We start from the raw sequence: 12,261 nt of genomic DNA on the forward strand, positions 1-12,261 counted from the left end.
TTTCGATTACTGACTGATAAACAGACATCAATTAACTGCATGTACAGCTCTATAGTTTTTTTTGAATACTAATTCTATTTATTAAGGTTTCAAAAGGAATCGTTCAGTAATTCCTCTGTACATAACCTAATGTGTGATAAAGATAAATGAGACCAATTGGTATCTTAATTATAAAGTACAAAAGAAAGAAAAATCTAGTCTAGTTATCAATTACTTAAAATGAAATATGTTATATTATCCTCCGGGTAAGGAGATCGCTGGGGTGTACCCTCTTCAGTCTTCGGAGGGAGATGGGATCAGCTAGGATAGTTGCTAGTCGGTTCGGGTGGGCCATAAGCCTGACGGCATAACGGCTGCTCTGGAAATTAATCTGATCCCCAAGAAGGGTAACTTTCAGATCTCTTTCGATGACCATGTTCGTCACGTACCAGGGGAGCCCAGATGCGTGACGTGCAGCTCTCGACTGGACCACACGGAGCCTATTAAGCTGGGATTTGGCAGCAGTTCCCCACACCTGGATGGCATAACTCCACGTTGGAGCGAGATTGGCTTTGATTAAAAGAGCCTTAGAGTCTATAGAGTTGAGTTGTGTTTACAGTATTTTTTCAGAGCTGTCAACAGTTTAACTGGGATTAATTTCGAAATTACAGAAAAATAAATTAGAGCATTCCTAAAACGTGAAAGGAATATAAAAAGAATAATATTCTATTAAGACCGAGTTGCAGGGTATCCTGAAAATTATGTTATTATGATTTACAACACATATAATAAGTGGTATATTTGTATTTTTAAAACCCGTATAATATAATTAATCGATAGTTCATATTTCCGATATTGTCCCACTTGTCCATCCCTATCAGTTAACTATTAGCAGCTCTTACCGCGCGTGGTTCGTTTGCCGGCACGATGGAATCTATTCTTTGCGTGATTTTGCTGATTTTGGCAAGAAATCACGCTTCTGAGGCAGCTAGGTTGAACCACCCGCGTGTGTTACTACCCATATTTGAAGACAAGGCTATTAACTTTACCCTGGAAGTTGACGAGCCGAACTGCTACAAATGGTAAATCGGCGTCATACCGATATTATTTTTCTAACTTCTAGAACTACTAATACTACTATGCTGAACTCTGCAGGTCGTCCTCACGCCAGGACTTGATATCTGTCATGCCCATTTACAAGGGCTTCAGCGAATGTGCATACCAGGCGGTGGTGACAGTCCGCACTCACGATCGTCGGAGGAACACTGCAATCGTCTTTGCCGAGGAAGTGCAAACGGGCGAGACGCTGCGTTCCGACGTGATTGTGGATGCCATTGCCAGTCTAAATGTGCGCACCGCCACTCGACAACTTTACTTGGAGGAGGCGCCCGCCATGTTCGAGCTGCACGCCTTTGATGAGCAAGGTAACGAGTTTTTTACCTTGGAGGGAATCGAGTTTGACTGGGAGATTTTGGAACCCGGTAGCAAAAGGCCCACCGCAATGCGATACCTCACGTTCACGGACAGTCCCTACCACACTGTGCCGCCCACCATTGAAAAGTTTGAAGCCGATGGCAAGAAGGGGCACATGATCCTTCTTGAGGGCATTAACACTGGCACCGCCAAGGTGACCATCTCCATGCCCCAGGCCGAGTACAAGCATGTGCGGCCAGTCGAGGTGTACATCAGCGTTCTTGCAAACATTATAATTGAGCCTTCCGAGGTCACCATAATGGCTGGGGACTCTGTCTCATTTCGCATTCTGCAGCTGAAGATGGACCGACTGCACGTAATAGACAACAATCAGTATTATTTGGAGGTGGAGGACTCCAGCATTGCATACCTTCGCGGAAACAGTGCCACCGGAGCGTCTCTTGGGCGCACCCAGGTCTTTCTGCGAGATCGCAACATGGCGGACTCTGATGAGGTCCAAAAGGGTCCCAGCGCTTTACTGACTGTTGCATATCCGAATAGGTTGTCCATCAGTCTGTTGCCCCATCTCAATTGGGTGACAGTACAAGGCGAGCATCACGCCATCGCTTTGGATCTTTTTGCTGCCGACGGTCAGAAGATTACAATGGGCACAAAATATTCAATCAACTCAGAGGTGGATGAGTCCTTTTTCGCCATTGTTGACCGTACTCGCAACGGAAGCCGCCTTTTCGGTCAAGCAAAAAAAGAGGGAATCACTCAGGTGTATGGCTCATATAAAGACGTAAGTTTATAACTAAAGAGTTTGTTAACTATTAGGAAGGTTTAAAATCACAGTTGGATAATACCAAAGAATATAACTATAGACCCATAAAATTCAAGTAATAAGGTTCTATTTGGAGCCCCGCCAAACATACAAATGCTTTTAAAAAATTAGGTAATGCATGAACATAGTAATAGAGTTCAACTTAATTAAAGTTGGTAGATTTTCTGTTGCAATTTTTGGCAATTTTCAAGCAAATTCTTAAAATTATGAAGGCTAACCGTCCGTATTTCTGTCCGCGCCAATGTAGAGATTGCGATGTCCAGTTGTAAAGATATGAGACTTTAAAAATGAAGTTTACTTTCTGAAATTTTTTTTAAATCGCAATAACATATAAAAAAATATTTAATTTAATTTAGAAGATATGCACATACATGTAACTCAGTAAAGGGAATTGACGTATTATCAGAAAATAACACGTTTGCCCACCTCTTAAAACTAAATATTATCAAAAAAAAAAAAGACCATTCATTAAAATTACTTTTTATCGTTTGTCGATCGCTAAAAGTAATTTATTTCGTTTGACCACCTCTTTTAAAACGATTTCACGCTTCTTAGAGGTACGACGTTAAACCAACAAATAAAATAAAAAATAAGTCGAATAAACATTTATTTTTATAAAGTCAACCGCAAGTTATAACTGGGTAGCCACAAAACATTTTCATTTTTGCTGTATTTATTGCATAGATTTCGCGCACTCTCTGTACAGCCTATGTACCCTCCACAGTAATATGTCGAATTTTAAATAGTTTGCACTTTATATAGAAGGTTACCTCAAAATAAAAGTCTAAAAGTCTATTCGTTTATTTTTGTTATATAAATAATATATATAAATATATAAATATTTTTATTTCTGTTGCAGCTGTCGGTACAAGCTGAACTTCAGATCTATGAGGAGCTTCAGTTAGCGCCAACCAAGGTGGTGTTGCCGTACGATCCTAACAGCTTAAAACCCTTAAAGCTGCAGTTTCATGCATCTGGCGGAGATAACAACTACGCTTGGTTCTCCGGAAATCCTCAGGTGATCCAGATTGACACCCAGGGCCAAGCCACAACTGAAATCCGCGACGTGAAATCCGCTTACGTCAACCAGGAGGTACTGAAAGATGGTAGTAAACTGACCGCCCACACCACCGTCAAGGTGGCTCTATCCAAGAACCAGAAAATTTCCCGTGTGGCACATATCTACTTTCTCCCCCCTGAGCGCCTTCAGATCACGCGGAGCAACTTTGAGACCGCCCTGAAGGACTTCGTAGACGTGCATGTGGGTGTATACGCCCGAATAAATAATTCAGAGGTTCCCTACACAAGTTGCGACAATCTTCACTTCCAACTAGACTTCAGCCAGCCCATTCTGCAGTTGGAGAGTAACGAAGGGGCGGAGGCTGCTCACGAGGCGTGTCATGTGCTCAGGTTGCGGGCCACCGCTGTGGGCACCACGTCGCTACGCGTTTCCTATATGTATATGGACAAAGTGCTTTACGACATTATTGATCTGTACGTCTTTGAGCCATTAGTCGTGCTAAATCCCATAGAAAACGAGGTTGTTCTTCCCGTTGGATCATCCCGTAATATAATTTATAATAATGGGCCGCAGCGCAGTTTTACGGTGGCAGCAGAAATCATAAAATCTACCGCTTTTGACGAAAAAATCTTAAAAGTGTCTAAACTAGAGTTCGACACGCAAAATTTGATAACCGCGTTCACCGTGTTGTGTCGTGAGCTGGGCGAGACGCAGTTCACTTACCGAGTGCATAATAGCCTTCCCACCCCAAGCTTTGCCTTATATCAATCTGAGATCACCACAAAGGTGCATTGCGTCCGTCCTCGCTTCCTAAAGCTCTACGCTCGCCATAACCTGCGTGACTCCTGCCCCCTGGAGAAACGCACCTCGTTATTATTCTTGAAAGATCCAGAGAATAAGATTGAAATTGAAATCGAGGTACACGATTCAAATAATCGTAGGCTCATGAATATCAGCTCACTGGGGCTTGACTGGGAGTTTGCCGCTGGTGAAGAGCGATACCAGAAGAACATCATCCCGCACCGTCAGATTTCTGAATTGGAATTCAATCATGGAGTTACCTTGCCGAGTCGCGACCTTCTTGTCTTGACATTGAGTGAAGTGGCGACCAACTTCCGCATTAAGGGAACGGTGTCCCAGTACAACGACAAGCTATTTGCCCAACACGGTATTCACGCGGAGCGTCCTCCCTTTGGAATCAAAAATGTGGGTAATCCCCTTAACGTTAATTATCCGTAAATAATTTATGCTATTTTCCTTACAGCCTCAGACGGGGTTAGTATACACTCCCCTGATTGAAAATGAAATTAGGTTACACGCCGTTAACAGTACGTTGTTGCCAAAAGATTACGTGAGCATTTTTCTGGCGCCGGGCTATAGCGAGCGAATACCAATCGCGCAGGGCAGCGGCTACTTGCAGCTAGAGCTCTCCGAGGCAGGTATTGTTCAAGTTGAATACAATGAAGATACCCGAATCCTAGTGCTGACGCCACTACGCCTTGGCCATGTTCGTCTTGAGTTGACCGACCGTTGTTTAATGAACGAACCCAGCCATTTATCCATCTCTGTGGTTGGAATCGGGGCTATTGAAGTAGCTAGCATGGACCGGCTCGAACGCACTACTAGAATAGAAGCTATCGTCAAACTTTTTGATACCAATGATAATCTCCTGCTCGTGGACCGGAGCAAACTTAGTGCGTACGATTTATCCGAGGTTGTCGCAGACCAAAGTATAGTGAGCGTGCGCCTAGGCGACCAGGAAAATGTAGGACCCGGGGAGATCCGCTACACAATTACGGGCAACCAAGTCGGCGAAACCAAAATATTATTTCAGTCTGGCAAGGGCATTCATAAGGTGGAAAGCGACCCTGTAAATATTCAAGTTTTCGCTCCAATTCGCCTCCTTCCGCGCGATTCAACTCTAGTCGTGGGCAGCAGTATACAGGTATACTTCCATGGAGGACCGCACCCAAATACCAACATGATAATCTCAGTGGAGAAGGAGCAAGTAGCAAGTGAGTTTTTTTGTGAATCATCTCAAAATCACGTAATCCCTTTTGTTTTTTATTCTCAGCTATAAGCTCTACTGTTGTTACGGCACATAAGCTGGGGACCACCAAAATCGTAGGCAAGTGTCTTCTAAAAAACCCTGTCACTGGAAAGGACGAGGTGGTCTCCCAGGACTCGGTGGAGGTACACGTAGTGGCTCTGAAAGGAGTACAGATTCGAACGCCTTTGGTCCGCATTCATAGTGGGGCCGTAATGCCCGCCACCTTGTGGGGACTTTCTGATTTGTCGCCCATGGTCTTGGGTACCTTGCAAAACACTAAAATCTCATGGAAAGTAAGCCAACCACAGGTGGTTGAGATATTTAATGTATTTACGGCTGCAGGTTAGTATACTTTTATCTATTGCTTTAACATAAACGTGTTCGGATACCGCTGTAGAGATAAGAGACTGTAGCTCTATGGCCACCAAGTGCACGGATAACAAAAACAATGTGTTCTTCGATGAGCCTGCCTGAATGAGCTTCAAAGCAGGCACAGATACGGAATATACAATAGTTTCCATCACTGTGATACTTGACACACTAGACTCCGCAAGTGAGCAAGAATATATATATATATACTTTATAATTTCGAAACCGCCCCTTTCCACTTAATACATATTTCTCAACGAATCTCTTTTACAAGGAGTTTAGATCCCTATAACATAACCTCCGCTATTTGTTTTATATAGCAACTATGTATATAAATGCTATATAACAACTATGTATGCTATATATAACAAATAGTAATAAATTACATTTCCTTGCTATTAGCAAGCTAGAAAACGAACTCTTGCCCAATCAACAACTCAACAAGCTTTATCATTGCAGGAATAGAGTATCAGAGTGGGGATTTGATATCAGTTAGAGTAAGAGCCCTCAATCCCGGAAAGGCAACAATCACGGCATCGGTTACTTTGGCAGACGGCACAATACTGCCACCAGCTACAGTGGACTTACAAGGTACGTACAAACTGACTCGGCCATCTATGTCTTTACCATAATAATGAAAATTTGTTATTGCAGTTTTTAAAACATTGGAGCTGGTAACACCAAATGCCATTAAAATGGATTCCATCTTGGCTGCGCCGCGAAGCATTCTTCAGCTTAAATCTAATATGGATGATGTGGTCTATAAACTGGACGATCGAAGTAATGGCATTGTCAGTGTAACACCAGATGGCCTTGTACACACAAAGGACTCTCTTGGCCGTGATCTGATAATTGTGAGAACCTGCTTTTCGAACCCTACACGGGAGGACTTGAATTTAGTATTTTTAATATAGGCGACGACCGCGGACCAATCCCTACCCATAGGAATTGAAGTAAAAAATGTGCAATACATTTTAGTAACGCTGATGCCAATCCTCAAATTAAGAGAGCTTGAACACAAGATCCCGCGTGGAATGAACTTTGTGTTTAAAGTGTCGCTTCACGACAATTTAGGCAACGAGCTCTCACACAACATCGAGGATTTCAACGGACTACGATACGAACTCGGCAACAAAGATGATGTTGATGTCCAGATAGATAATAATCTAACGTTTGCAGTAAGTTTTATTAAGTCATATGATTCTAACGCTCCATCATCATCCCATGTCAAATTGAATACTTACCTTTCTCCAAGTAGTTAAAGAAAGCCAAATTTTGTAATATCAGACAAAAAGTGTAAATTCATTAAAGTTTTAATTTTTTAGAATGTTCTTTAATTTAAAGCGAATACTTTTATTTTTACACTCAAATGTAATTTATATTTGCCTGTTACACTCATTTTCGTTTAGTTGAACTTGATGCGAGAGACCAACAATGTCATTGCCATTAGTCTAAAGGACTCAACGGGTGTCAAGCACTCGATGGACTTTATAAAGCTATCTGTTGTGGAGTCGGACAATTTATTTCCCACCAAGGTAATTATTCTCACAAATAAATAGAACCTGCTTTCTAAGACATAAACGTTTTAATGGAACATCCGTCGTCTGTACCTTATTTGATTTTGACAAAACGTTATCAAACCGGCAGACAATTTTCTCTGTTGGCGACATCATTTGTTTCGATTCACCTTTAACGTTGTCAGCGACTTGGAGAAGCTCGAATGAGCAGATGGTTTACATTAATAAGCTTACAGGTAAGTAATTTACTGCTTGCATTTACTTTTATCCTTGCATTTTAATCACACGCTGTTCTATACGCCACTATGAAGTTTATAAAAATTAGAATATACTCTGGTCGTTGAATCATTAAAAACGGTAATGAAAGATCTGAGAGTGCATACAAAGGCATTGAAAGAAAGAGGTAACGCTATAGCCGAGTTACCCGATTAGCTAGGTGACAAGACTGATACAAAATTAAAAAATATCAAAACATTTTTCAAATGTGTGAGCGTAGCAGATATGGGCGTTAGGATGGGCATCGCACTCGCAATTTCTATCTTCACCCCAAAATTATTTCATCCACTTAGATACATAGTTTATACGCTCTTCTCCATTACAGGCATTGCCCAGGTGTTAAGTCATCGACTAAAGCCGGGAGAAAAGATTGAGATCACTAATGGCGACGAGACAAAGCGCGGCGGATTTTTAAAGTATGACCTGGAAGTTCGCGAATCGGATACGGTATTCCATCCATTGTCACCACCTTTTGACCAGCATTTCAACCAATATTTTCCACAGATTTTGTTTGTCAAATCATCGGACACATTTAGCGGACCAGAATATCGGGGACAACTAGTCATTCGCAACCATTTGCAGTCCGAAAAGTATAGCAACTTTGTAAGGAAATTGTAAAAAATAACTTTGTGTCTTTTCCTGATACATGCTTCCCTTCTGTAGATTGCACAAAATGTTTCAAAATGTGCCAGAGAATTGGGAACCTTACCGGTGAATGTCTTTACATGCCGCCTGGCGGCCAAGGATGCACTGGGACGCAATTTACTAAAAATGTATAAAGTTGATGCCTTGTTTGATGCTAGCGTCGGGCAGTACTCTTGTCGACTGCAGTTGCTCACCAGTTTTATTGAGTTGTTAAGTGTTGTCAAGACAAACGACGTCTACTTGGAGCTGGAGGTTAGTCTCATTTGATTTAAACCAATTTCTTTTCAACCTATAACCAGTGTGAGATGTTCCTTAAATTAAACACAGTCTTCTTCTTTGAACAGGCAGTGGTGGCCAAAGGAGTTTCCGATAAAATGGCATTGAAATTAGTACCCGGTATCAAAGTTTACCCCGAATCAGTGCGTGTCACCGACCTAAAGCCCCATGAAATTCATATAAGCGGACTAGACAAGGCGTTGCTCAAGGTTCAGGTAAGTCGCTGGTGGGGCTTTGAGCTCAAAAGTCTTCTTTTTAACTCGTGTGGCGTTCTGCAAACTCATATTCTAATTTCTGTGGTAATGGGTGTATACCAAATTTAAAAAGTATGTTACTATAAAAGATAGATGATATTGAGCATGTAAATTTACCCCTAACCTGCGCATAACTGTTTAAAACGAGTTCGCCTACAAACAGCCCAAAACAGTCCCAAAACACACCATTAAAAAAGCTTTGATTTCTTCAAGCATCCAATTTGTTTTGGCCACTCCCACTCTAATGCCCTAACAATTTTTAACATTATTTCACACATTTTCATTAACTGCCAGTACTCATTTAGTCGGTCTTAAATGGACCTATTCTATGACAGCGTCCCAAAATGAATAGTTGACAGGTTGTAACACATATTCAGCATTTAAATGTAAACATATTTAAAATCGTATGCAATATAAAACAAGAGAGAATGCTATAGACGAGTATATATATAATTTATTTTTATTCGGATAGTAAAGACCATTGTCCATAATCTAAAAAAGGGACCGCAATAAACGCTGTGATTTCGAGAATTATAAAGCTAGAATGTTGAGATCAGCTATGCAGGTTTTGTTCGAGAGACAATTTGCACCCCGATTATACATAAGCGATACGAGCCAAAGATCGGTGTACCCGAAAACGTGCTCTTTACAGATCTCTGGTGTGCACTTTTTATCTTCGCCCCGGGAGTGCGAGAAGCGGGTATCTTTTAGTCGAGATTTTAAACTTGTTTTTTTGTTCTTTTCTTCTGAAATATTGACAAAGGTGAAACCATCGGATTCAAAATACTTTGCTGTGGACTTTATCGAGCATGGACACGGTCTAAGCAAATATCGTTTGGAACTGTTTGAGGACCTTCCGCTGGATGAACACTTTTACATTTTAGTAGTTTCACCGGACACGAAACAAAGCATCGAGGTGAGTCTTAATCCCCATTAGCGGATAGTAAATGAGTGTGCTAGTTGCATATGAAATGTAAATTACTTGTGGGAGCTTATACTAAGAATTCCTAGGCGAGTTGACCTAAACATATGTATCCGCCTGTACAAGTCGAAGTAAAGCCTTCGCTACCCAAGTTTCACATTTGCCTGGCCAATATCTAAAGATATTCCTTTAACGACCACAAACGTATATCGCTAAGATGTGTATGTATCCCACAACATTTAATGATAATATGTGTTCTGTCCGTATATGTGTCACTCCGTAAAAACGGAAATCTGAAGCTATTTGGTTTGATTTAATCCCGCAAACCGAAAAAAAATAAGTCAAAACTCCTTCATTTCCATATTTGAATAGTTGGCAGTATCTGTCGAACAACCTTTAAAATAATTTGCAATACATTTTTGTTAAAAATGCAAATTCATTTATGAAAATCGTTTGATGTTACATTTATTTAGAAACTGAAACAAAAGAAATCATTTATCAAACATTCTTATAATACAAAAATGCTTTAATTATTATTTATTATTAATTCAATGTTTTACGCACCAAAATTACGCAAACCAGTTAACCAAAAAAGTAATATAGAAGCGGGATAATGATATTAAAAAATATATATTATGATGTATTGGAAATACATCCAACGTCTAGACTTTCAGAACGCTCAGCTAGTAATCTTGATCAAGATCTTATACTTTACTTTACCACCCGCAACGCTTCCTTTTACTTTTCTGCATACCTACATATTTATAATATTTTACTAGTACATGATGGAGTATGAAGAGTTTTTATCAAAGAAGCAACAATTAACTCCATTCGTTCTTTTAGTAATTCACTACGAGAAGTTCAATCATTTCTTAATCAATTATAAAATGTTATTGAATTCTTCGGTAACCGATTGATCATATTTTTTTGGTATTACAGGTGCCCATTATCGGCAATACAATGCTGGCCCAAAAGTGCACTGACAACCGATATGGTGGTCCTTTTGTGTATCGGGTGCTGGAGAATTTGGGCTTCGTGCTGACTACGACTGTTATTGTAATCATTTCCATATGGGGTAAGTTAAGACACAAGGTTTAGAGTCCCCTTCGTTTACTTTTCTGTAAATTACGAGCAAAATTTAGGGTACTGAAACTGTTTTCAGCTCGGCTTTTTACAAGTTCCGATCATTTTTATTCACCCCATGTCTTCTTGCGTGTAATTTTTTAAGCTCGACAAAGCGTTTTGTTAATCCTATTAATTTTAATATTTTCACCTTTTAATGTACTTATTACAGCCAAGCAATTTTCTTTACACAAACCTTGTAATTTTTTTATTCTAATTCTATTGCAGTATACATGTCTTGCTTTCAAACTCAGGGCGTCACGCAAGTTAATTTTGAAGGTAAGGAATTTTTAAATTTATGATAACTAGTTTTCTAGGCAATTTTCGAAAAAGGAAATACTAGATTTATTGAATCGATTGTTTTAAGTGAAAAAAAGCGGTTTCGCTTCCTTCCGCCTGTTACAAACTTTTCAACGATTCAAGTATACCCTTTTACTCGACGAGTATCTGGTATATAAATCCATTTGCTTAAGTTAATAGTAAATAACAATGCGAAGCCTGCAGTTCGACAATTCATCGCTATTCAAAAACATCACAAAATCGACGGCTAAGTCGACACAGCTAGGCACTTGCGCGCTATCTCTACTGAAAATGTAATGGGATGAAGTCGTAAAGGTTATTTGACTAATCGAAGCGAGAAATGAGTAAGGATAGTTGAACCAAATTCACTGCAGTTTGCGAAGTCGAAGCTTCAGCTGAGTCGACGCTCTTATTCGGCAATCGCAGATACCTCAAAATAAACTTTAATTCTTTGCTGCGCAACGGAACAAGCAAATCGTGGAAAGAACCATAACATAAAGAAATGAAATCGCGAGTTTTATTTCTGAGAGGCATGCTCCCGTAAACTTTTTGCGAGAAACACTCCCGAATTTGTAAGGTGTCTATTGGCTCTTAATATTCCTGTAGAATATTACAATATCCATTAGCAATTTTAATTTAGTATTTTCTTTTTAAATAGTAAATATAACTATCCTCTAATTACAGCATTCAAAAAACAAAAGTCGATGACGGAGTTGATGCAACAATCTGGAAGAAGCAGTCAAGACGATACATTTGGTGGTGAGTTTAACTAGGCCAGCTGTAGTTCAGTAATATTTACTTTTTTAAATTCTTTTTTTTTTTGTTAGACTCCTTCAACGTACGAAACTTTTCTCCGGGTCAGCGAAGTCGCCGATCGAATGCTTTGTCGGAGGCGTATATTTATGGACACCCTCAATTGAACTCTTCAAACAGATCAGAAACCTCGACTAGCTTTAGTTAGTTGGATACGTAAATTAAAAACTGTCAGCAATCTGACTCGGGTTTTTGTAAAATACTATAAGATAAACTCAGGCATTTGTAATACTTGTATGTGGCTTATGTCCTTTAAAGTCAGATCTTTTCGCCCAGACGCCAGTAAAATAGTTTGTAGGATAAGTCAATATTTGTTATGGAATATAAAAGTGAAAAAAGAGGGAGATTGCAACGTCACGAGTTTGCCAAATATTTTCATACAGATAAGCTTACTTTCTACGTTTCCGCAAAAACACAACTAGTTTTTAAATAAACATAAATTAAAATGAATATATATGTA

The 12,261-nt window shown here is 39.9% G+C and overlaps 1 protein-coding gene and 1 non-coding gene across 2 annotated transcripts; both read left to right on the forward strand.

The window, feature by feature from the left end:
* The first annotated feature begins 853 nt into the window (after positions 1–853).
* On the forward strand, positions 854–12,261 carry LOC6619129 (nuclear pore membrane glycoprotein 210). Its single transcript, XM_032717095.1, has 19 exons — positions 854–1,061; positions 1,135–2,194; positions 3,096–4,463; positions 4,522–5,272; positions 5,332–5,649; positions 6,136–6,267; positions 6,331–6,530; positions 6,591–6,854; positions 7,086–7,211; positions 7,324–7,429; positions 7,795–7,916; positions 7,974–8,072; positions 8,133–8,366; positions 8,459–8,605; positions 9,408–9,560; positions 10,506–10,641; positions 10,917–10,967; positions 11,673–11,747; positions 11,816–12,261. The coding sequence occupies exons 1-19, from the start codon at positions 907–909 to the stop codon at positions 11,947–11,949; spliced, it is 5,631 nt and encodes a 1,876-aa protein (XP_032572986.1). The 5' UTR covers positions 854–906; the 3' UTR covers positions 11,950–12,261.
* Positions 5,681–5,820, forward strand: LOC116800750. The gene has a single exon (XR_004361606.1).

This window comes from Drosophila sechellia, chromosome 2R, assembly GCF_004382195.2.
Source record: "Drosophila sechellia strain sech25 chromosome 2R, ASM438219v1, whole genome shotgun sequence".
Taxonomy (NCBI): Eukaryota; Metazoa; Arthropoda; class Insecta; order Diptera; family Drosophilidae; genus Drosophila; species Drosophila sechellia.

Bases quoted from the DNA above. Each gene is read 5' to 3' on its own strand.
- LOC6619129 (XM_032717095.1), top strand. From the start codon at position 907: ATGGAATCTATTCTTTGCGTGATTTTGCTGATTTTGGCAAGAAATCAC. The intron at 9,561-10,505 runs GTGAGTCTTAAT...TTGGTATTACAG, and splicing joins ACACGAAACAAAGCATCGAG to GTGCCCATTATCGGCAATAC. The intron at 10,642-10,916 runs GTAAGTTAAGAC...ATTCTATTGCAG, and splicing joins TGTAATCATTTCCATATGGG to TATACATGTCTTGCTTTCAA.